General features: G+C 38.0%; 1 protein-coding gene across 1 annotated transcript in view; it reads right to left on the bottom strand.

Annotated features, from left to right (window-relative positions):
- CFAP47 (cilia and flagella associated protein 47) overlaps positions 1-27,243 on the bottom strand; it is a 388,870-nt gene that overhangs the window by 118,688 nt on the left and 242,939 nt on the right. The window contains exons 22-24 of the mRNA XM_018043692.1: positions 17,949-18,035; positions 5,225-5,295; positions 3,823-3,968 (exon numbers count right to left, since the gene is read on the bottom strand). Coding sequence (XP_017899181.1) covers positions 3,823-3,968; positions 5,225-5,295; positions 17,949-18,035 — 304 coding nt within the window. The remainder of the gene's footprint in view (positions 1-3,822; positions 3,969-5,224; positions 5,296-17,948; positions 18,036-27,243) is intronic.

Genomic DNA, 27,243 nt, shown 5'->3' with positions numbered 1-27,243 from the left:
GATGCCCTGGCAAAGGGATAGGCTACCCATTCCAGTATTCTTGTGCTTCCCTGGTAGCTCAGCTGGTAAATAATCTACCTGGAATGCGGGAGACCTGGGTTCAATCCCTGGGTTGGAAAGATCTTCTGGAGAAGGGAAAGGCTACCCACTCCAGTATTATGGCCTGGAGAATTCCATGGAACGTATAGTCCATGGGGTCGCAAAGAGTCAGACATGACTGAATGACTTTCACCACTTTGTTGGAGACTTCAAAGTTCACCTAACTTGCCCCTAAATGGCCAGCAGAAATCCTGTGGTTCAAAAATGTTCCAAAGTGTTTACGGGCCAATTGGGATTTCACTTTCTCTCTGTTTCCCAGGGAACAAGTCAGGGGGTTGGCCTGTGGGGAGGGGTGTAGTTACCAAAAGAAATAACTAAAATGCAGTTGTAACAAATCAAATGAAAAATCAAAGGGCAAATAAATTGTAGCTTGCTGTTAAAAATCATAGAAAATAGAAAAAACCATTAGTAAATTACACTCAGTCCCTCCAGCTATAAAAATAACTTTCATAAAACTGAAGTTAGTTTGCCTAAATGTAAAATTACATAAAGATTTTAGCATAATATAATGTTTTTACCTTGCTAGCAAAGGCAAAATAAGCAAAATCAACATTGTCATCAGTATTATTTAAGTCTACACATTAATTATGATTGAAAAAGTTGTATACTGATTGGATTAATTACATATACATAATAGAGACTGCCAGCTTAATTTCTGCATTAGCAGAGACAGAGAGGCTGAGGGAAAATGAAACAAGTGACAGTGCAAAAAGTCATGTGAGGGGTTCCACTTATTTATGCAAATCTAAGGGAGATGGCCAGAGTGACATGCAATACATTTGACAACTGGATGGCACAGCCTGAGAGTAAGCTGCTATAAACCACACATCAACAAGAAGGCCTTGTGGGGTCTTCTACCTGGCAGCAGGCAACCTTGCCCTCTCAACTTCTGATCTGATGTGGCAGGGCTGATGCTCTCTTTGGTGTGGGGGCCCTGGTGTAGGACACAACTTGAATTGCATAAGCTGTTCAGGGATGTTGACTCCTATTTCCTCAAGTCAACAAGGCAAGGATTTTGGTTTCGATTGTTTTGACCAAATTTTATAGACAGAAAAAGGACAGTGAAAGATTAGAAGATAAATACCCAGAGGGAGGAGGATTCTGGCTTGGTTCAACAAAAAAGGCTCATGTGTTGGTAGAAAAGGGCTGGTCAGGTCACCGAAAGTAGATACAAATGGAATGCACTTTTAATCCAGGCACTGTGTCAAGGATCCCTGGCTGATTCCCCTGCCTCTCTCATAAGGATGATCCCAGCAATGTGGGGTGGTTTCCAACGAAGGAACCCAGTTCCACTGCTGAAACCCAGCAGCTGTTCACACAGGCACCACTGTGAAGACAGAGTGCCATGGGTGTAGCAACACATGGCTTTATTCTGTGCAGTGTCTGTGTGCTCTGTGTGAGGGTCTGTCTACCTCTCCTCTCAGAAAGTGCACTTCCTCAGGTACTGGGTCATGATTCTGCTCCAGTTTCCTCATTCATCTGTCCCTGTCCACACATGAGAGAAATCTCTTTGGATTTCTAGCAGTTAAGAGCATGAATTTTTAGGCTTCTGTAGGTTTTCTCCTAATTGAGGAATTTCTAGGAACACTGATGGAAGTTTTGCAAAACTGTTTTTCTGTTCAAACAACTATTAACAAGTCATTTCATTTTATTTGAAAGTTTGAAAGGAACAGCCAAAATGAAACAAATGGCTGACCCTTGGTAGCAGTTTTAGTAGAAACATTTCTGTTTTACACACGGAAAGCTATCACACTGGGGCCTAATTACATCATAGTTTTCAACATAGTTCTTAATGGCAAGGCAGTTATCACACATTTAATAAGAAAAGCAGCTAACTAGATGGACTTGGGTGTTTGATTATCTATTTAAGTATATAATTACATTCTTCAATATAATTAGCAATAAAATTGAACATGTAAATTAATAGATGTATTTCTCCACTTAAGCGATTGCAATTCAATGCAATACTTTAGATTAGGGGCATTATTTCTCAACTGATAGCAATATACATTTATTATTGTTTTTCTTAATATTTTTTCTGATAAGAACAAAATATATGTAATAAAAGGACTGTTTTAAACAGATGTCAAATTCAGTATACTTATATTTTGATTAATTTAGATAAAATTTATGGAAGTAAATATTAATATTCAAATAGTCCAATTCAAAGAATAATGGGAGCTCCCCAGCAGTCCAGAGAAACAGGCCCAGGTTCAATTCCTGATCAGGGAACTAAGATCCCGCAAGCTGCACAGTATGGTCAAAAAAGCTAAAAACTGATAGTAAAAAACAAAACAAAACAAAATCAAACTCTTACCAGGCTATTGAGAATTAAACCTAGCATTTTTCTAGGGCTATATTATCAAGTGATATTGAAAAGGGATTGTGAAATATTTTACTGAACTACTGGCCACATCAGAGTTATTATTTTTTTAATAAATTTTTATATAGATGAATTCAGTTAAATCAAAGTTTAAAGGAAATGAAAAACAAAATTTAGCATTAATATTAAATAGCATTTTTTCTTCCTAAATGGTAATTTAGGAAAATTAAACTATTCTTTACATCTTTAAGAGGTTATACTATTTTTCAGGTATAAATGATACTACAAGCAACAGGTCAATATAACACCTCTTTCCAGTTACCATCATTTCATTGCCTATGAATTCAATATAGTACATATGTGTGTGTTTGTATTAGTCGCTCAGTTGTGTCTGACTCTTTGTGATCCCATGGACTATAGCCTGCCAGACTCCTCTCTCCATGGAATTCTCCAGGCAAGAACTGAAGTGGGTTGCCATTCCCATCTCCAGGGGATCTTCTGGATCCAGGGATGGAACCCAGGTCTCCCGCATTGCAGACAGATTCTTTACCATCCACATTTGGGGCTATCTCCTGGGAGTTATCAATTCCCTTCTCAGATCAACACATGGTAGGAGATAATGCCATAAAACTTTTCCTCTAAAGCCTGTCTTCTTTCTTTCTCTCTGTCTCTCTTTCCTTTCTCCCACCCTTCTCTCCCTCTCTCTGTCTCTCTCCTTCCCTGGCTTTAGAGAAGCAAGATGCATGGTTCCTAGAACCATGAAATTAACTCTGACAAAATTTGAGAGAGCTTAGAAGCAGCTCCTTCCTCAATTGAGCTTTCAAGGAGAACACAGCACTGGCTGATCCCTTGATTGAAGACTTGACAGACCTAAAACAGAGGACCCATCCAGGTTATATCTGGATCTCTGACCCCTGGAAAATGTGATATAACAAACACAGGCTGTTTTAAGCCTAGCAGTGTTTGGTTACTTGTTATGCAACTATACATAGCTGATAGAGAAGGCCCAGAAGGTTAGGTGGGCCTCCACTCTCTTCCCATGGGACTTCCTTATCCAGCCCTTACAAAATTTACAGACAACTAGTATAACTCTTTTTACTTTCATGCATTGGAGAAGGAAATGGCAACCCACTCCAGTGTTCTTGCCTGGAGAATCCCAGGGACGGGGGAGCCTGGTGGGCTGCCGTCTATGGGGTCGCACAGTCGGACACGACTGATGTGACTTAGCAGCAGCAGCAGTATAACTCTTTGCTTATTCTTGAGGATAAGCTCTTTGTTTAGCAACCAGGGGGTTAACATTGTTATCTGCATTCCTAGAGTCTTCAGCTGCCCTCAAGTTGCCTGTATCCCATTAAAGCGCCAGCCCTTAATGAAAGCACCTACCCCATTTCCATCCTCACCTTTCTGTTACTGAGGATGATGACACAGTAGCGTGTGTGCATGCCAAACGGGAGGAAGAAGAGCTCCAGGCTTGAAGTCCCTTTTGCTGCCAGGTGAAGAGTATGTGCCGAGCAAAAGAACTCTTTGATGAAATTGGACTTAATTGCTGCCAAAACATGAAATAGGCCTTGTTTACATATTTTGCAAGTGCTGTTCAAATAAAGCAGCTGTTTCAATTAGTGATTAGAGTTTGGGGATGAATTTTAAAAATGTTCAAAGCATTAGCACACAAAAGTAGATGACATATTTGTTAATATAAGTATGGGGGACCCCAGTTCAAGCTTAACATAATAAAAATGTGTAATAATGACCTTCTATTAAAGATCCTTAAAAAACAAAGGGAACTTGACTAGTATTTAAAATTAGCCTGGATATACACAGAAACATAAACAGCAAAGAGGACATTCCAGAATCTGGACTATGTAATGATTCAAATTATAGGATGTAATAAACAAACTGGAAATAAAGGCCTGTATGTATATATTTATATCTATTTGTTGTTGTTATTAGTTTTTAAAACATATCCACAAAGCCCTCAATATTGCTTTGAATGTGGAGACATAGTGGCCCAGTCTTGGTGACTTGATCCTAACGGAGAGTATACTAGATTGCAGCAGAATCAAGCCATGTGACTTCTGACACTAGGTCAGAAAATGTAATACAACTTCTTAATCATCTATCTTTCCTGGTTCACTTGCTTTCAGAACCAAGCTGTCATTCTATGAAGAAACTTAGGCCACATAGAGAGGTCACATCAGAACAGCATCCAGAACAAATAGTCCCACTCTCAATCTGACTACAACTGCCTGAGAGACCCCCGAGCAAGAGTCACCTAGATGAGGCCAGTGACCTCCGAGGTGTGAGAGATAATAATATAATGCATTCTTGTTTAATATCAGTACATTTGGGGTGGTTTGTTCTGTAGCTAGAGAGCATCACAACAGCCCCGTATCCATTTTTCTATCCACATTATCTAAATTTATAGTTAGTCGTTTCATAAAACACAGTAAATCTGTCATCTCCTTAACATTTTAAACATGGTGATACCTGTCACTCCAATTGGTTTAAACAGTTCAGAATAAGCCAAAAGAAACATAAAGGTCATTTATTGAAATACATTTAAAGTACAGGTGAGGAAACTAAGACTCAGCAGTAAAAAGCAAGATGTGAACAGTTTTCCAAAGGGTCATGAGCAGAAAAGGCTAAGGACCAACACCTTGGGCTCCCATGTGGCCAGCAAGCCTTAGGGCTTGCTTCTCTGTCTATAGTTGTGACCACTATTTATTGTATATTTCATTTCATATTATGCTCAGTATATAAAAATAAGACATGAAAACAAATATTTGTAATTGTAGCACTCACAGGTTTTTAAGGCATTTGGGTCCTGGGGATGGCCCTCAGCAAAATCACATCCACTGCTATTCACAGCAGCACTGTCATAAGGAAACAGGAAAACAACATCAATGACACTCAAAAGTAATACTCCATATTTTAATTCAATCTTAAACTTCCTTAAAAATCATGGCGACCTACAACATGATACGTGAAAACCACAAATGTATTTCATGGATCATTTTTATGTTTATAAAGTTTTATAAATTTTAAAAATAAGAAAAATGTGAAAAGGAAACTATCATCCATATTTTCACCACTGCTTTTTAAAAATTAATTATTTATTTCAATTGGAGGCTAATTACTTTACAATACTGTAGCTCACCACTGGTTTTTTTTTATGGTAAAAACAATTTCTTTTTGCTTACAAATACTGTAGAGAAGCAAACATATAATAATAACAAAAACTCAAATCCTAATATTTCCAAGTAGGTGGTCTCAACTAAGGACTACATAGGTAGTCTCTCCAAAAATGGTTCTAGAACTTGAAAAAATTATCTTCTCTAAGCTAACTGCACATTGCTTCTTTCTCATACAGGTAGGAGGAGACTTGGACAGTTTAATCTCGTGTTGTATTTCTACAAATTAATTAGTAAATCACAGCCTGAAGCAAGTGCCTCCCTTGCAAGTTTCCATGTCTTCCATAACCCATCAATTTCCTCCAATCTGCTCCTCAGTATCCACGATTATTTTGCTGTCAATTAGTGTCTGGGCTCTAAGATATTGTTTGCTTGATTTTTTTCTGAGAATACAAATACCTCATATTTTCTCACCTTACCAGGTGATTTGTATTAATTTTAAGCTGTAAAAAAATAAAAATAAAAAAAATTATATACTATTTCTAAGGAATGTTCTTCTAACCATATCCATTCCTTTTTACTCTCCTCTTTCACTTTCATCAAGAGGCTCTTTAGTTCCTCTTCACTTTCTGCCCTAAGGGTGGTATCATCTGCATATCTGAGGTTATTGATATTTCTCCTGGCAATCTTGATTCCAGCTTGTGCTTCTTCCAGACCAGCGTTTCTCATGATGTACTCTGCATATAAGTGAAATAAGCAGGGTGACAATATACAGCCTTGATGTACTCCTTTTCCTATTTGGAACCAGTCTGTTGTTCCATGTCCAGTTCTAACTGTTGCTTCCTGACCTGCATATAGGTTTCTCAAGAGGCAGGTCAGGTGGTCTGGTATGCCCATCTCTTTCAAAATTTTCCACAGTTTGTTGTGATCCACACATTCAAAGGCTTTGGCATAGTCAGTAAAGCAGAAATAGATGTTTTTCTGGAACTCTCTTGCTTTTCCATGATCCAGCAGATGTTGGCAATTTGATCTCTGGTTCCTCTGCCTTTTCTAAATCCAGCTTGAACATCTGGAAGTTCATGGTTCACATATTGCTGAAGCCTGGCTTGGAGAATTTTGAGCATTACTTTACAAGTGTGTGAGATGAGTGCAATTGTGCGGTAGTTTGAGCATTCTTTGGCATTGCCTTTCTTTGGGACTGGAGTGAAAACTGACCTTTTCCAGTCCTCTGGCCACTGCTGAGTTTTCCACATTTGCTGGCATATTGAGTGCAGTACTTTCACAGCATCATCTTGCAGGATTTGAAATAGCTCCACTGGAATTCCATCACCTCCACTAGCTTTGTTCGTAGTGATGCTTCCTAAGGCCCACTCAACTTCACATTCCAGGATGTCTGGCTCTAGGTGAGTGATCACACCATCGTGATCATCTGGGTTGTGAAGATCTTTTTTGTACAGTTCTTCTGTATATTCTTGTCACCTCTTCTTAATATCTTCTGTTTCTGTTAGGTCCATACCATTTTTGTCCTTTATTGAGCCCATCTTTGCATGAAATGTTCCCTTGGTATCTCTAATTTTCTTGAAGAGATCTCTAGTCTTTCCCATTCTACTGTTTCCCTCTATTTCTTTGCACTGATTGCTGAGGAAGGCTTTCTTATTTCTCCTTGCTATTCTTTGGAACTCTGCATTCAAATGGGTATATATTTCCTTTTTTCCTTTGCTTTTCACTTCCCTTCATTTCACAGCTGTTTGTAAGGCCTCCTCAGACAGCCATCTTGCTTTTTTGCATTTCTTTTTCTTGGGGATGTGCCAGGAGCCAGTGTGAGGAATCCCACCCATGGCAAAGGTCATGAGGAAGGAAGCCCGAAAAAAATGCAAAGCCGTAATCTGGCTTCAGGGGTTCCCCCTGAGTTATCCTGAACATCTACCCCCCAAAACCAGAGTCGGCCTGATTTTATTGTACTATGCTTTTCCACTCTTCTGACACTCTCTGGAAAAAGTTAACTTAGGGCTTCAGTCTTCTGCATTTCAAAGGAATGTTTCAGCTCAAACCCCCTCTGATGGCTCTCTAACTTGCCTAACAGGTTCCCTGGGACTTTTTGCAGTTTGTGAATTGCTTACAGCCCCCCAACCAAGAGAGGCACAAAGCTTAAAGCATCTTAAAGATACAGAGCCTTTTCTAAAGAGCTAAAAATCATATTGGTGATGAGTTTTCACTGTTGACTCAGTGACTGCTGCCAGGCCTCCATATTCTTTATCTTTTAGGTACCTGAAGGATATTAATCAATGTAATCAGGATATAGAAAAAGGTATATAGTAGTTTTGATGTTAGCAACACTAGACTTTTGAGTTAATTACTTTTCTCTTTATAAATCACTGTACTCCTTTTACTTGTTATAATTGTTGTATCCTTGCTATGTAAGAATGTAACTTCATTTAGTGCTTTCTGAGAGCGGCACTGGACTTTGGGAAGAACAACATTTTTAAGACAAATAAGTCTTCTGGTTGACAAACCCTTATCAGAAAAGGGCCACAAAATGTTAATTGACGGCCTTCTGGCCAGAAGATGATGTAAATCACCTAAGACTTGTGTATACAACTAAGTATGCAGAGAAAAAGCCTGGTCTTGATAAGAGTCAAGGCTGCTGAGGCTACATAATTTTATATTATCCATTGATCTCTATGTACAAAAAAAGGTATAAAAGGCCTTTCTGGACAATAGAGGATGGGCAAGTCATTGGACTAGTTTCCCCCGTGTCTTACTCTATTTTCTGGCTGAATTCCCATCTGGAGCGAGGCGGCTCACCAAGTCTACTTACTTGCCCTGGCTTTTAAGTTCTGTGAGAGAGAGAGAGAGCCCAAGGCACAGCACTCTCCAATATTCAAACGGGCGCTGGTGGCCCAACATAGATGGTGCAAATCTCTTGTCCTGAGATTTTATTGGCTTTCCTCATAAACCAAGTTATTCAGCCTCTTTTCTCCACTAAATTTTCCTACTACACTATTTCTTCCTAATCTAATCTTATATTTCTAAATAAATAAGCTTTCCTCGCCTACGCCATTCACCCTTCGAATTTCCCTGGATCCACTGGGGCTAGACCCTGGCAGGGATGGTCTTGATTCCTGTTTCCTGTACAATGCCACGAACATTTAATTCTTTTATGTAATTTGAGCACTTGATAGATACCTGAAGGCTGATAGACATAGTGGATAGATATTTTAGCATTTATAACAAGGACTATACAAAGAGTGGAAAGAACTATTAAAAAAATGCTTATTTCTCAATGTACCACTACAACACCATCTCTTTGCTAATGGAGTTCTGGGTAGAATGTCTGATTAAAATCCTTAGATAATCTACAAACCTCATTTTGTTCAATACTTGCAATCACTAGCCCTTCAGTCATGTGTGTGTGAGTGTGTGTGTTTCCCATAGTGAATAGAAAAGCAGAGCAATTTGGGCTTCATCTCCTTTTTCTTTTCTTTACCTATTTTGTTGGAGAACAGCTAATGATAGTGCCTTTTGAACAAATCAAAGAGCAGCCTTATCTACAATGAAGAGTCTCAAAACCAGAAAAATTGAGTTACCTGTATTATTTACAATAAAAATAGATAAAATATTTTACAGACCTAAGAATTTGATGGACTTGCTTGTAAAGCTGATAATTATCATGACTAATTGAGACATAAGAAAATAATTTAATAAAATAATCTGGCTAAGGAAAATTCTATCTTACCTGATCAATGATAGTGTGGATGACAATAAACTGTGGAAAATTCTGAGAGAGATGGGAATACCAGACCACCTGACCTGCCTCCTGAGAAATTTGTATGTGGGTCACGAAGCAACACTTAGAACTGGACATGGAACAACAGACTGGTTCCAAATAGGAAAAGGAGTACGTCAAGGCTGTATATTGTCACCCTGCTTATTAAATGGAGAGTACATCATGAGAAACACTGGGCTGGAGGAAGCACAAGATGGAATCAAGATTGCCAGGAGAAATATCAATAACCTCATATGCAGATAACACCACTCTTATGGCAGAAAGTGAAGAAGAACTAAAGAGCCTCTTGATGAAAGTGAAAGAGGAGAGTGAAAAAGTTGGCTTAAAGCTCAACATTCAGAAAACTAAGATCATGGCATCTGGTCCCATCATTTCATGGCAAATAGATGGGGAAACAGCGGAAAGTGTGGCAGACTTTATTTTGGGTGGCTCCAAATCAGTGCAGGTGGTGATTGCAGCCATGAAATTAAAAGACACTTACTCCTTGGAAGAAAAGTTATGACCAACCTAGACAGCATATTAAAAAGCAGAGACATTACTTTGCCAACAAACGTCCATCTAGTCAAGGCTATGGTTTTTCCAGTAGTCATGTATGGATGTGAGAGTTGGACTGTGAAGAAAGCTGAGCACCTAAGAATTGATGCTTTTGACCTGTGTTGTTGGAGAAGACTCTTGAGTGTCCCTTGGACTGCAAGGAGATCCAACCAGTCCATCCTAAAGGAGATCAGTCCTGAAGGACAGATGTTGAAGCTGAAAGTCCAAAACTTTGGCCACTTGATGCGAAGAGCTGACTCATTTGAAAAGACCCTGATGCTGGGAAAGATTGAGGGCAGGAGAAGGGGATGACAGGATGAGATGGTTGGATGGCATCACCAAATCAATGGACATGAGTTTGGGTGAACTCCTGGAGTTGGTGATGGACAGGGAAGCCTGGCATGCTGCAATTCATGGGGTCGCAAAGAGTTGGACACGACTGAGGGACTGAACTGAAGTGCATTTTCTTGACCCTAGAAATGTGGTGATAAACCCACTTAGATTATAGAACGAGTATCTTTCACACTTCGAAACAGAAGAGAAACCACTCAGTTACACTTTTGTTAATCCCTATACCTTAATTCACACTATAATTTTCCTAGATACTCGTTGATTATGTAGTTATGGAAGAGGAAGCCTTGGTCTTAAGGAAAAAAAGCATCAAAAGAGGCTAAAACTACACAAAACATTGTAGATCAAGTAATGGAATATTTTCTGCTAATTTAGTAATAGGTCAAAATCAGGGTGTGGAACCTATTAATACTTATGAGGTGGAAAGGGATGGCACACTATTTTCCTCTGCAATAGTGGTATATAGCTCTTTTCAAGCTCAAATAATCAAAATGATATTGAACTGCTTCTAGTCAGTGAAAGTCACTCAGTCGTGTCTGACTCTTTGGGACCCCATGGACTATACAGTCCATGGAATTCTCTAGGCCAGAATACTGGAGTGGGTAGCCTTTCTTTTCTCCAGGGGATCTTCCCAACCCAGGGATTGAACCCAGGTCTCCCACATTGCAAGCGGATTCATTACCACCTGAGCTACAAGGGAGTCAAAGCATGAATAAATCAGCTCCAAGAATGACTTCCTTCTCAGGTTTCTCCAGCAGGGCAGGAAGATCTTTGTTATAATCGTTCATACTTCTGGGCTGGCATTCAGGGCTACATCCAAATCAAAAAGCAAATTCTCTGGTTCAAGTCTAGTTTTTATGAATCACACGAAGGAATATAAGAGAATCAATTTTTAGATTCATTCCATCCTCCATGTGTCCAGGAGTTGATCAAAATCAGGTCCCATGGCCATCTGGGGGGGCAGTTAAAATAGAATGATGTTTTTTGTACAACTTTGGCTCCTGAACAGCTGAGAAGTCTCTAAAATGAGGGGTGCTAATGTGTCATACAAAGAGAGTGATCTGTGAATTAAAATGGGGAAAAAAAATTCCACCATTATGTCCACTGACTCTTAATAGTAATTGAAATCAAATCACGTAGTATTAGCTGTACACAAGTATCTTTACATCACATTTCACTTCTTGTGCATATATATAGCTATTATTTATTTTTACTGCTGCTTTCAAAGTGTGGTAGTTATCTCTACCAGTAGATGTTACTATGCATTGTGAAGTATATATTTTAATATACTATACGTTTTAAACATTTTGATACAGTACTCTACTAGACTATTACTTTCCTCTGTGCTATGGACTGAACTGTGTCACCCTTAAATTCTATGTTGAAGTCTTAATTCTCAAAATGATTGTATTTGGAGATAGGGCATGTGGGCCTGCTCAGTCACCTCAGGAGTGTTCAATTCTTTGCGACCCTATGGACTGTAGCCCACCAGGCTCCTCTGTCCATGGGATTCTCCAGGCAAGAAGAGTAGAGTGGGTTGCCATGCCCTTCTCCAGGGGATATTCCTGACCCAGGGATCAAACCCATGTTTCCTGTGTCTCCTGCATTTCAGGTGGATTCTTAACTACTGAGCCACCAGGGAAGCCCCAGATAGGGCATATTGTAAGGTAAATTAAGGTTAAATGAGGCCATAAGGATAAGACTCTAATAAAGGATTAGCATCCTTATTAGAAGAGAGACCAGTGAGCTCACTCTCTCTCTCTCCATGTGTGCACAAAGAAGAGGACATGTGAGCACCCAGTGAGATGGCTGCTGCCTATAAGCCAAAAGAAGAAGCCTCAGAGTGAAACTTAACTTGCTGGCACCTTGGACTTTCCAGTCTCCAGGACTGTGAGAAATAAATTTCTGTTGTTTAAGCCACCCATTCTGTGGTATTTTGTTATGGTAGCCCAAGGAGATTAAGACATTCTATAATCCTTGTTATTTATGTGTTTGTAAAAACACTATTTTTTGAAATAGAATAGGCTTCATCAGACTGCCAAAGAGCATTAAAACATTAAAACCAAGTATGAATCCCTAATCTAGAGCAAGAGGATCATGGCAGGTTGTCACTCTTAGTATATACATCTGGCTTTTGATTCACTCTACTTTCCTTACAGACTTGGTGAAGTCTGTTACTAATTATTCAGTGTAGTAGAATGAAATATTTTAAAATCATGGTTCTCCAAAACCCAGGTTTTGGGGGGGTGGTCGGGTTTGGGCAAGAATCAGGACTTGGAAAGATATCTCTACCAGGACCTACTTTCATTTGGGTGGCTATTCTGGGCCTAACTCTTCTAGGAACAAGGATGAATGATGAAATCCCTAAGTTCACAGAGTATGCAGTCTGCCATGCAAAGTAACTCTATAAGAAATAAGTACAAAGTAAAATGGTAAACACTTCAACACCTCTTCAACTTGAACTCACACTTTCCTATGCTAAATCTGTCATCCATATTTATAACCATATGCCCTGTAATTCTGGGATTTCCTGGTGGCTTCCCCTCACCTGACTGTCCCCTACTCCCCCAAAGCTTCTGCTATTCCCTCTTCCCATGATTCTTCTACACTTGTAGGAGAGATCTCCCCTTGTTCCAGATTCTGGCCATCAGATTGTACTATTATTTCAGATCCCAGTCTGTACATGATAAAGGAGAACATGGTGTATGCATGGAAAAAAAGTTACTAGGACCTCATTTTTCTTCAACAGTGTCTTCTCTTCCACATAAACCACAAAAATATCTACATAGTGATATTCCTTGCCAATCAGCTCATAGAACATATGCACACACACTACTGAATGCATTCTGCCCTATACAACTGTCTCCATTTGGGTGGATTTTTTTTTTCTTCTTTTCTGCTTGATGGCTGGCAACTTTACGGCCAGATCTGTGACTTATTTATCCCAATATTTCTCCAGTACTAAGAAAAATGCTTGAGGTGCCACTTAGTAAAAATCTATTGAGTGATAAATAATTCAACACTGCTGGAAAAAATAGCAAGTCATATCACTGAAGGAAATTATTTACAAAGTGCTCCTTTCTGAGCACTGCTGATCTATCTATCACTCAATTTTAAAGTATGACTAAAATCAATCTCCTGTCCTGATTCTTTCTGATAATCCTTGGGATTTAATTAGAATAAAAACTTCTTAACTGCTCTTACTTGTGCTCATGGATCATGTTCCCATAAAGCAAAATATGTGATGAATATAGTTTCCTTGTGCATGTGGTTTCCAATGTGTTGTTTTATATGTATCCATTGCTTAAGAAGGGCTTCCCTGGTGGCTTAGATGGTAAAGCGTCTGCCTGCAATGCAGGAGACCTGGGTTCAATCCCAGGGTTGGAAAGATCTCCTGGAGAAGGAAATGGCAACCCACTCCAGTACTCTTGCCTGGAAAATCCCATGGATAGAGGAGCCTGGTAGGCTAAAGAAGAGCAGTTTACAGAAACATTTTTTTTTTAAATTTTTAATAGGAAATCTATTTTTTAACGCCACCTGAAAGATAATTTCAGTACTTTATGTCTCATTTCAGAAGAGATTATTTATCATGTGTGGAGACATTAACTGAAGTGACTCTGAAGAGAAGCATCCATTAGTATGTGCTAGGTCATGCTATAGTTAACAACCCCACATCTCACTGGATTAACACAATAGTTTACTTCTTGCTCACAATACATGTCTATTCTAGGTGGAGAGGAAACACTCAGAGTTCCTTGGTGAAGGAGGCCTCCATTCCTAAATGTGCCTCTCTAATAAATGTAGCAGGGAATGGGGACAGGAAAAATTACTCACTGGGTCTTAAAGCTACCACTTGGAAAAACAGTCAGCATTTCTCCTCATATGCCATTGGTGAATTTTAACATTAGTGGGGAAATGCAGTGTGTGCACTAAAAGAGGAAAAACAAGGATATTTGTAAGGAGCTTCAAGAAAAAAAATCTAGTTAGCTTATGGAGATTTTAAAATACTTTGTTTGTTCTCTTAATGTATATAACATATACAACATAAGAGTTAAACAATAAAAGTGTATTTAAAAATCCCCATAAGCTAATTGGATGATAAGACCCAGAGACCAGGCCACAGAACAAGCTATCAGGACCCCAGAAGGAGCTACAGCAATGCTTCTAATAAATCTGTTCTGAATTGTCAGAAAAGCAGCCTCTTTGGTGAACTTGAGATGATTTGATCACTACTCAATGTATGAATTAGGAGCTCAGTTGTCCATATCAGTGCTGAAATGACATGCCAAAGACCAGCCCTTTTCCTTGAGAAACTGTGTGACTTTAGCCTTTGTAAGTCTCGTCCTTGCTTTTGGTTTGGGAGACAGTCTTTACAGAGATACACAGGAGTAAATATGCAGTCCTTTAAACTAGCAGCTCGAATTTCTTCTTTGAGAGCTAATATGCCGAAGCCTGACTATGCTTTCCCTGACCCAGTGCTCAATGTCACTGCATCTTTATGTTTCTTTTCTCACAGGAAGATTTGGAAGATGAATTAAGACAGTAGAGTGTTATAAAAACAAATGGAAGAGCCTATATGGGAAACAATGATCAATAAAGTTTGAGACTGTGGTAGACACACTTCTTAAGTGATACTTCAGGCTGAGCTGGGAATTGTTTTGGATGAGTATTTCCAAAGTTTCCTTCCTTTTCAAAATTAACTTATAAATGCTTTCATACTTGTTCAATTTTGCTTTTGATTTGAGAAGCATAACATAAAAAAGATATCTTTACCTGTAGCTTGAGAATCGATAGCTTCAATAATTCTGGAATGTTAGGTCTAACTAAAACCATTTCAGAACATTGTATGAAAAAATCATGGTATGTAAGAATTGAATCGCCAGTCCATGTCTGACGTAGGGTGCAGCATGCTTGGGGCTGGTGCATGGGGATGACCCAGAGAGATGTTGTGGGGAGGGAGGTGGGAGGGGGGTTCATGTTTGGGAACGCATGTAAGAATTAAAGATTTTAAAATTTAAAAAGTTAAAAAAAATAATAAATAAATTAAAAAAATAAACTTATTATGGATACAGAAAAAAAAAATCATGGTAAAATTTGGATACAGAATTTCCAAACTGTGTTTCAAATTATGAAGGTGGACTCACTTTTTCTCTTCATTAAAAGGATCTAACTTTGAGTTACTTCTGCTCACAGATATCTATAGCATTTCTTTGAGAATTGGCTACAGTTTAATTAGAATGCTATAGATACTTCAAAAAATGAAGATCATGGCATCTGGTCCCATCACTTCATGGCAAATAGATGGGGAAACAATGGAAACAGTGAGATACTTTAGTATCTTGGGCTCCAAAATCACTGCAGATGGTGACTGCAGTGATGAAATTAAAAGACACTTGCTCCTCGGAGGAAAAGTTATAATCAACCTAGACAGCATATTAAAAAGCAGAGACATTACTTTGCAACAAAGGTCCATCTAGCCAAAGCGGTTTTTCCAGTAGTCATGTATGGATGTGAGAGTTGGACCATAAAGAAAGCTGAGTGCCAAAGAATTGATGCTTTCGAACTGTGGCGTTGGAGAAGACTCTTGAAACTCCTTTGAACTGCAAGGGGATCAAACCAGTCCATCATAAAGGAAATCTGTCCTGAGTATTCATTGGAAGGACTGATGCTGAAGCTGAAGCTTCAATAGTTTGGCCACTGATGCAAAGAAATGACTCATTTGCAAAGACCGTGATGCTGGGAAAGATTGAAGGCAAGAGGAGAAGGGGACGACAGAGGATGAGATGGTTGGATGGCATCATCAACTCTACAGACATGAGTTTGAGCAAGCTCTGGGAGCTGGTGATGTATAGGGAAGCCTGGAGTGCTGCAATCCATGGGGTCACAAAGAGTTGGACATGACTGAGTGACTGAAATGAACAGAACTGATATTATTCACAATTAACATGAAGAAACTGTTTCAAAGCCATTCAGGCAAAATCTGTGACCACAAAGCAACTTCTTGATCAAGAAACAAGGGATCGAAAAAAATTTCAGGAAAATTGTTTACTGAAGTTTTTTTAAGCATTTAAAAGTAGCATTCCATGTACAAAGAAATTAACATAGATGCCGACAATAATCTATTCCTACGATATTTATAGTGCTGCCTTAGAGATCAATGGATTAATTCATATTTTATTGTTCACTAAAGCAAAATGTCCCCTGGAGAAGGAAATGACAACCCATTCCAATGTTCTTGCCTGGGAAATCCCATAAACAGAGAAGTCTGGCAGGCTACAGTACATGGGGTCACAAAGAGTTGTATACAACTGAGCAACTAAAACAACAAAGCAAAATGATAAAGGAAGACTTTGAATGCCTTAGTTAAGCATGAAATTAGCATCCAATGAAACAATTGTCAAACAAAAATGTTTTCTACTTATCTATTTTTCTCACAGAATATAAATCAATGGAAAAAAATCAAATATCTTATAATAAATGTAATATTTATGATCTTCCAAAATGATTGGCAGTAATAGAATTCACTTTGGAAAAGAAACTATTCATTTTAATCTTAGTAAGATCTGTACAATCATTTTAATGATTCTGATGACTTTAACACTGGAATTCCTATGATATCAACATTGCCAAATCCTTGCCACTGGGAATGTTTTTGCATCTAAAAGGATGACACTGATGCTGCCAAGCACTACACAGAGACAATGGTATAAAATAAACTAACAACACCATAGTAAAGATCAACATACAAATGCACTTCTATAATAAAAACCTACTTTTTTTTCTCCCTGGCTTTCTTCAACCTTTATAACATTGTTTTATTCTACTTCACTTTAAATAGTTATTCTATAGTTTAAAGCCAATGAGACATATAAGGCAATCTAACTTTAAAAAATGTCTGCTTCTCTACTGAGAAGTCAAAGTTCCTTTATAAACTAAATGCAGACTTTATAACATGAATCAAAGAAGCTTAAATACAGTCAATCTTCACGATCCACCAGTCCCAAATTTGCAAATTCATCTTCTCACTAAAACCGATTAGGAATCCCAAAGTCAATACCCTTGGTACTTTTCCAACTGTTGGTGGGCATGTGCAGAGTGCTGGAAAATTCCAGCAGCTGATCACACAAGTTCCCAGCTGAGGTCAAACAAGGTGACACTGGGCTTTTTTGTTTCTGCTCTCCACCTTAGATGAGCAGAGGATGGAGACATTCGGGGGGCAGTACAGAAGTGCAAGCTGCTCTAGCTCTGAGGTGGGAGGACAGGGTTTAAAACCCTCTCTGGCACCTGTCAGTGGGACTGCCTCAGGCAAGTCATTTAACACTTCTGAACTTTATTTTCTCCTTGTAAAATAAAGAAAGTAGAATCTGCCAGGTTGGGTTGTTTTTAAGATTTATAATTACAATATATATGGTTATAGAGATTTCTCCTCAGAGGAATGATGCAATGCTCACTAACTGTTTGTGGCAATTTTATATACCATAAGTACCATGAATAATGGGGATCCATTGCATTTAATAAAGTGCATATGTATTCAATTTTCACGTTCATAAACCTAGTAATACATATAGAGAATAACAGTGTGAATAATATAAATACTATATATAATATAATATAAATATTTCAAATAAATGAAAACTACTGCATAATTATGTAACAAATTTACTTGAATGCTAATTTCTCAAATTTTTTCCTGAGATAATCAAGAGCATATACAGAAATTTACCGGTGGTTCAAGAAGTCAACAGATTCTTCATATTCAGTTAATTGGGATGGCAAAGAGATAAATGTTGAGGATTCCACCAGAATGACACTAAAATACATGAAAAAAGGATTATTTTTAATTCTACTGTAACAAAACTCAGATGACCACAAAATATTCTTCCTTTAAATCATTTTCATTTATCATAAAATATAATTAGAATCAGAATAAATTACAGTTCAAACAGTCCATGTGCTCTCATTTAGTAACTCAAAACATGTTAGAAATAAAAGATGTTGAATGGAAACAGGTAAAAAAATGATATTTTTATATGTAAAGTCAACACTGAATTCTCATAACAAGGAAACGTAGAGCAAAAATGACCAACCAAATTATATTCCAAAAAGAAAGAGGAAATTATACATTGACCTTAATACACTGTCAGAGTTATACACATTTAATAATTTCTAATCTGGACTTCGATGAGATGGCTGGATGGCATCACAGACTCAATGGATGTGAGTCTGAGTGAACTCTGGGAGATGGTGATGGACAGGGAGGCCTGGTGTGCTGCGATTCATGGGGTCGCAAAGAGTCAGACACGACTGAGCGACTGAACTGAACTGAACTGAATCTGGACTTCCCAGATGGCTTAGTGGTAAAGAATCTGCCTGCCAATGCAGGAGATGCAGATTTGATGCCAGGTCAGGAAAATGCCCTGAAGTAGGGAATGGCAACCCACTCTGGTATTCTTCCCTGGGAAATCCCTTGGACAGAGTAGCCAGGTGGGCTACAGTCCATGGTCACAAAAGAGTTGAACACAACTTAGTGACTAAACACAAACAAAAATCTTATGTCTAGAAGAGAGAAATATTTCTCTCAGGAGTGGACATGAAATTTGGGTACCTAGTAAAATTGATGCATTGATAATTATGCCATCATCTGGAATCAAACAGAAATTCAGTCTTTCCTATATAAAAAAGGTCATTCTTTCAAGAAACAGTTATGGAGACCCAATTACATGTTAGGTGTAGGTCTAAGTACTGGAAAGTACAAACATGAATATGCTATCTTCCAAGCCTAGGTTAAATAGATGGGGAAACAATGGAAACAGTGAGAGACTTTATCTTTGGGGGCTCCAAAATCGCTGTAGATGGTGACTGCAGCCATGAAATTAAAAGACTCTTGCTCCTTGGAAGAAAACCTATGACCAACCTAGACAGCATATTAGAAAGCAGAGACATTACTTTGCCAACAAAGGTCGGTTTAGTCCAGGCTATGGTTTTTCCAGTAGTCATGTATGCATGTGAGAGTTGGACTATAAAGAAAGCTAAGAGCAGAAGAATTGATGCTTTTGAACTGTGGTGTTGGAGAAGACTCTTGAGAGTCCTTTGGACTGCAAGGAGATCCAACCAGTCCATCCTAAGGGAAATCAGTCCTGAATATTCATTGGAAGGACTGATGCTGAAGCTGAAACTCCAATACTTTGGCCACCTGATGTGAAGAACTGACTCAACTGAAAAGACCCTGATGCTGGGAAAGATTGAAGGCAGGAGGAGAAGGGGATGACAGAGGATGAGATGGTTGGATGGCATCACGAATGCAATAGACATGAGTTTGAGTAGGCTCTGGGAGCTGGTGATGGACAGGGAGACCTGGCGTGCTACAGTCCATGGGGTCACAAAGAGTCAGACACGACTGAGTGACTGAACTAACTGAAGCCTTAGGTTGCCCACAATGTAGTGGAGAATAGTGTGGAAATGATACCCTAGTGGTAGGGTAAAGATTTCATGAATAGTCATGTCAGAAATGCCTAATTCCTCTTGCAGAGTTGAACTGAATCTGTACAATATTGTTAAGAACAGATTTATTTAAACTTAATTTGTTAACAGAAATCTTCTTTATTATATAACAGTTATTAAGATCTTACAATATTAGCTTGATAGTGGAAAATAGATCAGTAATAAAATCAATCAAATATTTTAGTCTAAAAATACACACACATTCATGAACACGCATACACAAACTAAAGTGCAATACATTTATATATCTTAATGTTTGAATGTTGGTATCAGTTTTTGTCTTTTGGGTTTAACTTGTTATTTCTGATGCCTTCATATAAGGGTTATAAAGGATTTTATAAATATTAAATACTAAAAAGTTTTAAATAAGACAAAATTAACTGTAAAAAAATGTAAACTATGAATGATGAAAGTTATGTATTGAACTGGAAGAATTGCTTATATAAATTTACAGTTAAGCAAATGTAGGAATAAATCCTCTCCAGAGAGCAATTTATATTTAAAGTTATGCACTAAATTCTCATTTAAATTTCATAAAATTATGAGGCAGAAAACATTTATAACATTTCTTTATATTTCTATAAATCCATGGTGAATCATTGGGCAATTTATTTTGGTAATAATTTGTTCTGGCTAAAAATTAATCACAGGCATAATAGTATTTGACACACAAATAAAAAAGACTGAACCAACATAATAAATACTAGATTTTTCACATACTATACATGTTCCATTTTGAGATAAACCAGCATTCTGTATGCTTCTGTTTAAAAAGTCCCTGCTTAATTACAATGAACATACTTTCCTCAAAATACATATATTAACTTTAAAAATGAAATACAAACTGCCATTAACACAGAAATAGATCCTGTTTGATTACTGCAGTTTCTAAATCAGTGGTCCTAACATTTCAATGTGCATTATTATCATCTGGAGTGCTTGTTCAAAATGCAGATTCCCAAGCTTCTATTTGTATGAATTCTGAGTTAGTAAGTCTGGCATGGGCTCCATTGAACTCTTCAGATATTTTTTAAGTAGCCTCTCTATGAGTTAAACTCTGATCACTCTTGAATTATACCAGTACTGCTTTAAATATTAATGTACAAATAAATATTCTGGAGATGTTGTTCAATGTAGATTCCGATTCAACTGCATTAGAGTGGGCCTGAGATTCTGGTTTTCTAATAAGCTCCCAGGTGATGGTGATTTTGCTGACTCAGAGATCACATTGTGAGAGGCAGGAGTCCAATCTAAAACAAAACAAAACGAAACAAAAAAAACCCCCATATTTTAAATAATAAAACCAGGCCACTAGGAAAACAAAGGCAGGGAATGGTTTAGAATAACCATTTTCACACCTATATAAAACCACTAAAAACACTGGAAAAATTTGTCCAAATTAACTTTCTCAGAATTGCAGCTAACTAAATAAAAGCTTGCAGCAATCTGAATGGTGTTTACACAAGAAAAGTTTCCAGGGACTTCCCTGGTGCTCCAGTGCTTAAGAATCCACCTGCTAATGCAAAGGACACAGGTTCAATCCCTGGTCCTCAAAGATTCCACATTCCAGGGAACAACTAAGCCTGAGAGCCACAACTACTGAGCCTACATGCTTCAACTACTGAAGCCTGTGTGCCTAGAGCCTGTGCTCCTCAACAAGAGAAGCCACCACAATGAGCAGCCTGTGCACCGCAACTAGAGAGTAGCCTCCACTTGCTGCAAGTAGAGAACACACGCATGCAGTAATGAAGACAAAGCAAAAAGAAAACAAACAAAAAGCTTCCAAACCTTGGTAAGAACAGTAGGGTTTGCAGCCTTGTAATTTTTATGTTGTAACGCCCCTCCTCCTCTCCATAGCTCTGCAGTAGCCTTGAAATCGAACTGCCTTGCAACCAAGGTAGCTGTAAAAAATGCTCAGGCTTGCTGCCACAGGAAGGAATAGACTGAGGCTGGGGCTCTTCAAAAAGAAGTCCCATCCCTCATCATTGTTACCGTGCAATCTGTCTCAAAGCGCCCAAGAAGAACTCAATATGCACTGTGTTGCTTTAATTCAAGCAACTGACTCAAAGGAAAACAACTATTCCTAGGATGTTTGTTGAAAAAAATCAGTACCAATTATGCCTGAGGCTGCCACAGCAATTGGATCAAGTAAGAGCCTGAGAAAACATAAAAGGAAGATCTGGAGACAAGATGCCCATAGGAGAAATTGCAATAGCTCAGTAGAGTCCCAAAACATGTCAAGGACCTTCAGTTCAGTCACCTGTTGTTCAGTCACAAGGACCTGTTGTTCAGTCACCAAGTCATGTCAAACTCTTCGTGATTCCACAGACTACAACATGTCAGGCTTCCCTGTCCTTCACCTTCACTGTCTCTGGGAGTTTGCTCAAAATCATATCCACTGAGTTGGTGATGCCATCTCAACTTCTGTTACCCCCTTGTCCTCTTGCCCTCAATCTTTCCTAGCATCGTGGTCTTTTCCAATGAGTCAGCTCTTCTCATCAGGTGGCCAAAGTTCTGGAGCTTCAGCTTCAGCATTAGACCTTCCAATGAATATTCAGGGTTGATTTCATTTAGGATGCACTGGTTTGATCTCCTTGCTGTCCAAGGGACTGTCAAGAGTCTTCTCCAGCACCACAACTCAGAAGCATCAATCCTTCGGTGCTCAGCCTTCTTTATGGTCCAACTCTCACATCTATACATGACTCCTGGAAAAACTGTAACTTTGACTATTCAGACCTTTGTTGGCAAAGTGATGTCTCTGCTTTTTACTATGCTGTCTAGTTTTGTCATAGCGTTCCTTCTAAGGAGCAAGCATCTTTTAATTTTGTGGCTGCAGTCACTCTCTACAGTGATTTTGGAGCCCAAGAAAACAAAAGCTGTCACTGTTTTCAATTTTCCCCCATCTATTTTCCATGAAGTTCTGGGACTAGATGCCATGATCTTAGTTTTTTTAATGTTGAGTTTTAAGCCAGCTTTTTGACTTTCCATTGTTGCACTCATCAAGAGGCTCTTTAGTTCCTCTTCACTTTTTGCCCTCAGAGAGGTATCATCTGTATATCTGAAGTTGGTGATGTTACTCCCAGCAATCTTGATTGCAGCTGATTTATCTAGCCTGGCATATAAGTAAAATAAACAAGGTGAGACTATACAGCCTTGACGTACTCCTTTCCAAATTTGGAACCAGTCCTTTGTTCCATGTCCAGTTCTAACTGTTGCTTCTTGACCTGCATACATATTTCTCAGGAGTCAGGTAAGGTGGTCTGGTATTCCCATCTCTTTAAGAATTCTACCCAGTTTGTTGTTTTGCCATTCTCTTCTCTAGTGACAGAGACAATTACGTCTCACCAAGTAAAGAATATCAGTACAGAGAAACTATACAAAAGAACTAATTATAAATTCTGGACTTAGAAAGTAGAATACCTGAAGTAAAAAAAGCAGTAGAGGGACTCAACTGCAGGTTTGAAGTGACAAAAGAACCAGTACACTTGAAGATAGGTCAAATAAAATGATTACTTCTAAACAATGGAAAGAAAAAAGGATGAAGACAAATTAACAGAGCCTCAGAGAACCATGGGACACAATCAGACAGCCAAACTTAAGCCTAATCAGAATCCCAAAAGACAAGAGAAAAAAAAAAAAGAGGCAGACAGAAAATGTGAAGAAATAAATGAGGAAAACTTTCAAAATTTGATAAAAATATTAATTTACACATCTAAGAAGTACAAAATATTCTGTGAAGGATAAATTCAAGGTGACCCATAACTAGACAATAAGAGTCAAGTCACTGAGAGGCCAAGACACAGTAAGAAGCAGAAGACAACTGACTCAACACCTATGTTGCTCCTCAATAAGATTAAGAATTAAATTCCCATTTAAAACCTAAAGAACAAAATGCAATGGGATGATGTATACAGCATGCTGAACAATTATCAATAAGGTATACTATATACAGCAAAACTATCCTTCAGAAATTAAGGAGAAATTAAAATATTACCAAATAAAAAAATGAAAGAATTCATTGTTAACAGACCTATCCTACAAAAAATACTACAAGAATTCCCTTAGGCTAAAGTAAAAGGACACTAGAAATGAACTGTAAATCACATGATGAAATAAAAAGCATACATACAGTTAAGTACACAGGCAACTCTATAAAACAAATTATAAATGTACTTTATTTGCAATGTACCCTTTTTGTTGTCCTTTCTGATTTTAAATAAACAGTGTCACACAATAAATATAAAACTATTTTATGGGCTTATAACTTATAAAGATGTAATGAGTATAACAATAATAGCACTAACAAGAGGCTAGGAAAAGGAGATACATTGAAGCAAAATTTCTAAGTTTACAGTAAAGTTAAGTTAGTGTCAATATGAACTAGACTGTTTAAATTAACATGCTAATTATAATCTTCAGGATGACTACAGAGAAAAAACTTAGAAAACATATAGTAAAAAAAATGAAATTTTTAAAGGCACACTAAACTGTATTGTATCAGAGATTATATTAAGTGTAATGGGATTAACACTCTAATCAAAAGGCAGAGATGGACTAAACGGAAAAAAAAATAGACTAGAAAAAAGACAAACATTGGTTCAAAGTCACAACCAGATTGGGAACAAAAGAAGAATAATAAAATACCATGTAAACAGTAACAAAAAGAGAACTGGATTGGCTATACTAATAACAGACAAAATAGATCTTAGATTAAACACTGCTCTCAGCATAAAAGCATGAGAGCTCCATGGATCACTTTCCAGAAAAATGAGTTCAAATATAAAAATCAACTATTTAAACTCTCTGGAAATGATCTTAACGGGATACAGCCAATTAAAAAAAAACCTATTTAATAGTAATTACTAAATTCAGTAAGCAAAGATGTAGGACTTCCCTCATGGTAAGGAAGTCCAGTGGTCCAGTGGTAAAGAATCTACCTGCTAATGCAGGGGACATGAGTTCAATCCCTTGTCCAGGAAGATTCCACATGCCGCTGGGCAGCTAAGCCCCTGCATCACAACTACTGAAGCTGACATGCCCTAGAGCCCATGCTCTGCAACAAGAGAAGCCACTGCAGTAAGAAGCCCACACACCACAATAAGAGAGCAGCCCCCACTCACTGCAACTAGAGAAAGCCCACACAACAAAGCAATGAAGACCCAGCACAGGCAAAAATAATAAATCAATCAATAAAAAAGAGAAGATGTAGTCTGTGGCATTTGAACCAAGACTACTCACTCCCTCCTCCTTCCCCACCCAATTAAGAAAGAAACTCTACTCCAGACTAGTACAGCTAGGGACAGAGAACACATTAGTTTCCTAGCTCCCAGGTGGAGAACCATCTTTCTGAGAGATGTATGACATCAACATTTCTCATCCTGCCCCAAGTACATGTTGCTGAGGCTATGTTCAGGCAAATGCAGCTGAGAGGAGCCAAGAGGCTTCCTTCTTCTGCCCAGTACCCAATCATGGACCATAAGCTCTGCATGGATGTGAAATCACCATTGCCCTAGCTTACAAAGTGTGGTTCTATGCTGGGAAAGGCAAACCAGGAAGACCTGAAACTACTTCCCCCCACCCCATCTAGCATTCAGGTCCTAATATCGGGGTGTTATTTCAAGAAAAGTTTGCCACTGTCCCCCTTTCTACCAACACAGTCATGGCTCAGAAATTTTACCTAGAGGGAGAAGCTGACCTTAAGACATACAGCTTTTAATCTCTTCACAAAGGACCTGATTTCATTTTCGAAAACAAGTGAAGAAAAACCCAAGGGTGTTCTTAAAACTAGTGCAGTTGTGGTGAAAGGCAATTAGGAGGAACCCTGCTAGTTTGTTGGAGAAAACTTGGGAAAGAGACAAGTGAGAGAAGCCCTTGTGGAGACAGAATACATCTCAAACATTGACCTATGGGACTATTATTTCAAAGGAGCTGGCTTTGATTGAATTAGTCTGAGGAGCAATTTATGCCTTCCACAGAATTCAAATCAGGGAAATTTAATAGCTCAGTGTGGACACAGAAAGACATGGTCAAAGAAAGCTATACCAAAATCATAATTATCCAAGTGATTGTGGGCATAGTCAAGACTGTATCCCCCAGAAGCAATATTAGAAGGTTCACACTATGTATGTGGGGCATTTTTTTGAGGGGAAGGGGGAGTAAACATCTTTAAAATAAGCCAGCCAGGTAGTAAAAAATTAAACAAGCAAACAACACTAAAAATCATGTGGGAGATGAGACCAGAATTCAATGTATTTTCAAAAATGTCCAGTTTCCAACATAAAAATTATGAAACAAGCAAAGAAACAATAAAAGAGGTATGCAAGAAAAGTTGCTTGATAGAGTGATCAGCTATCATATTTAACAGAAAACCAACTCAAAATAGCCATTGTAAATGTCTTTAAAAACTAAGGAAACTATGACTAAAGAAGTAAAGGAAAGCATGATGATGAAATTAATAAAAAAGAACATAAATGGAAATTCTGGATTTGTAAACTACAATAACAGATTTTAAAAAATCACTAGAGGGGCTCAGGAGATTTGAATTGGTACGAAAAAGAAGAATTAACAAACTTCAAGACTGATAGAGATTATGCAGTCTGAAGAGCAGAGAGAAAAATGAATAAAGAAAAATAAACAATCACATACATATATGGTACACAATTAAATGCATCAACAAATGTTTAATGAAATAAGCCAAAAGAGAGGAAAAAAGAAAAGAAAAAACACTGGAAAAATGAGATGAGTGAACATAGCTGGAAGTGTCACACTCTCCGATCTCAAATAATATCAAGCTATAGCAATTAAAACAGTATGATATTTGCGCAAAAACAGACACTTAGATCAATGGAACAGAATAGAGAGCTGAGAAATAAATCCACACATATATGATAAATTAATTTACAACAAAGGAGCCAAAAATATACAAGAGGGTAAGGACAGTTTCTTCAGTAAGTGGTGCTGGGAAAACAAATCAGCCACATGTAAAAGAATGAAACTAGACCACTATTTAATACCATACACAAAAAAGACTCAAAAATAGATTAAAGATCAGAGCATAAGACCTAAAACTATAAAACTCCTAGAAGAAAACACATGCTTATGTAAACTCCTTGATATAGGTCTTAGTGATATTTTGAGTCTTGACACCAGAAGTAAAAGCAACAAAAGCAAAAATAAAGAAGTGGGACTACATCAAAATATAAAGCTTCTGCACAGCAAAGGAAATCATCAACAAAATATAAAAGGCAACCTTCTGAATGGGAGAAAATATTTGCAAATCAATGATCAGATTAGGAGCTAATATTCAAAATATAACAATCTCACACAACTCTGTAGCAAAGAAAGAAACAATCTGATTAAAAACTGGCAGAAGACCTGAATACACACTTTCCAAAGAAGACATACAGATGGCCAAAGGCACATGAAAAAATGGTGGACATCATTAATCACGCATGCCTGTGTGCTAAGTCGCTTCAGTCATGTCCAACTCTTTGTGACCCTATGGACCGTAGCCCACC

The sequence above is a fragment of the Capra hircus genome, assembly GCF_001704415.2.
Source record: "Capra hircus breed San Clemente chromosome X unlocalized genomic scaffold, ASM170441v1, whole genome shotgun sequence".
NCBI classification, from domain to species: domain Eukaryota; kingdom Metazoa; phylum Chordata; class Mammalia; order Artiodactyla; family Bovidae; genus Capra; species Capra hircus.
Note: the sequence above shows the minus strand (reverse complement) of the source record. Positions and strands in the feature narration are given on the sequence as shown.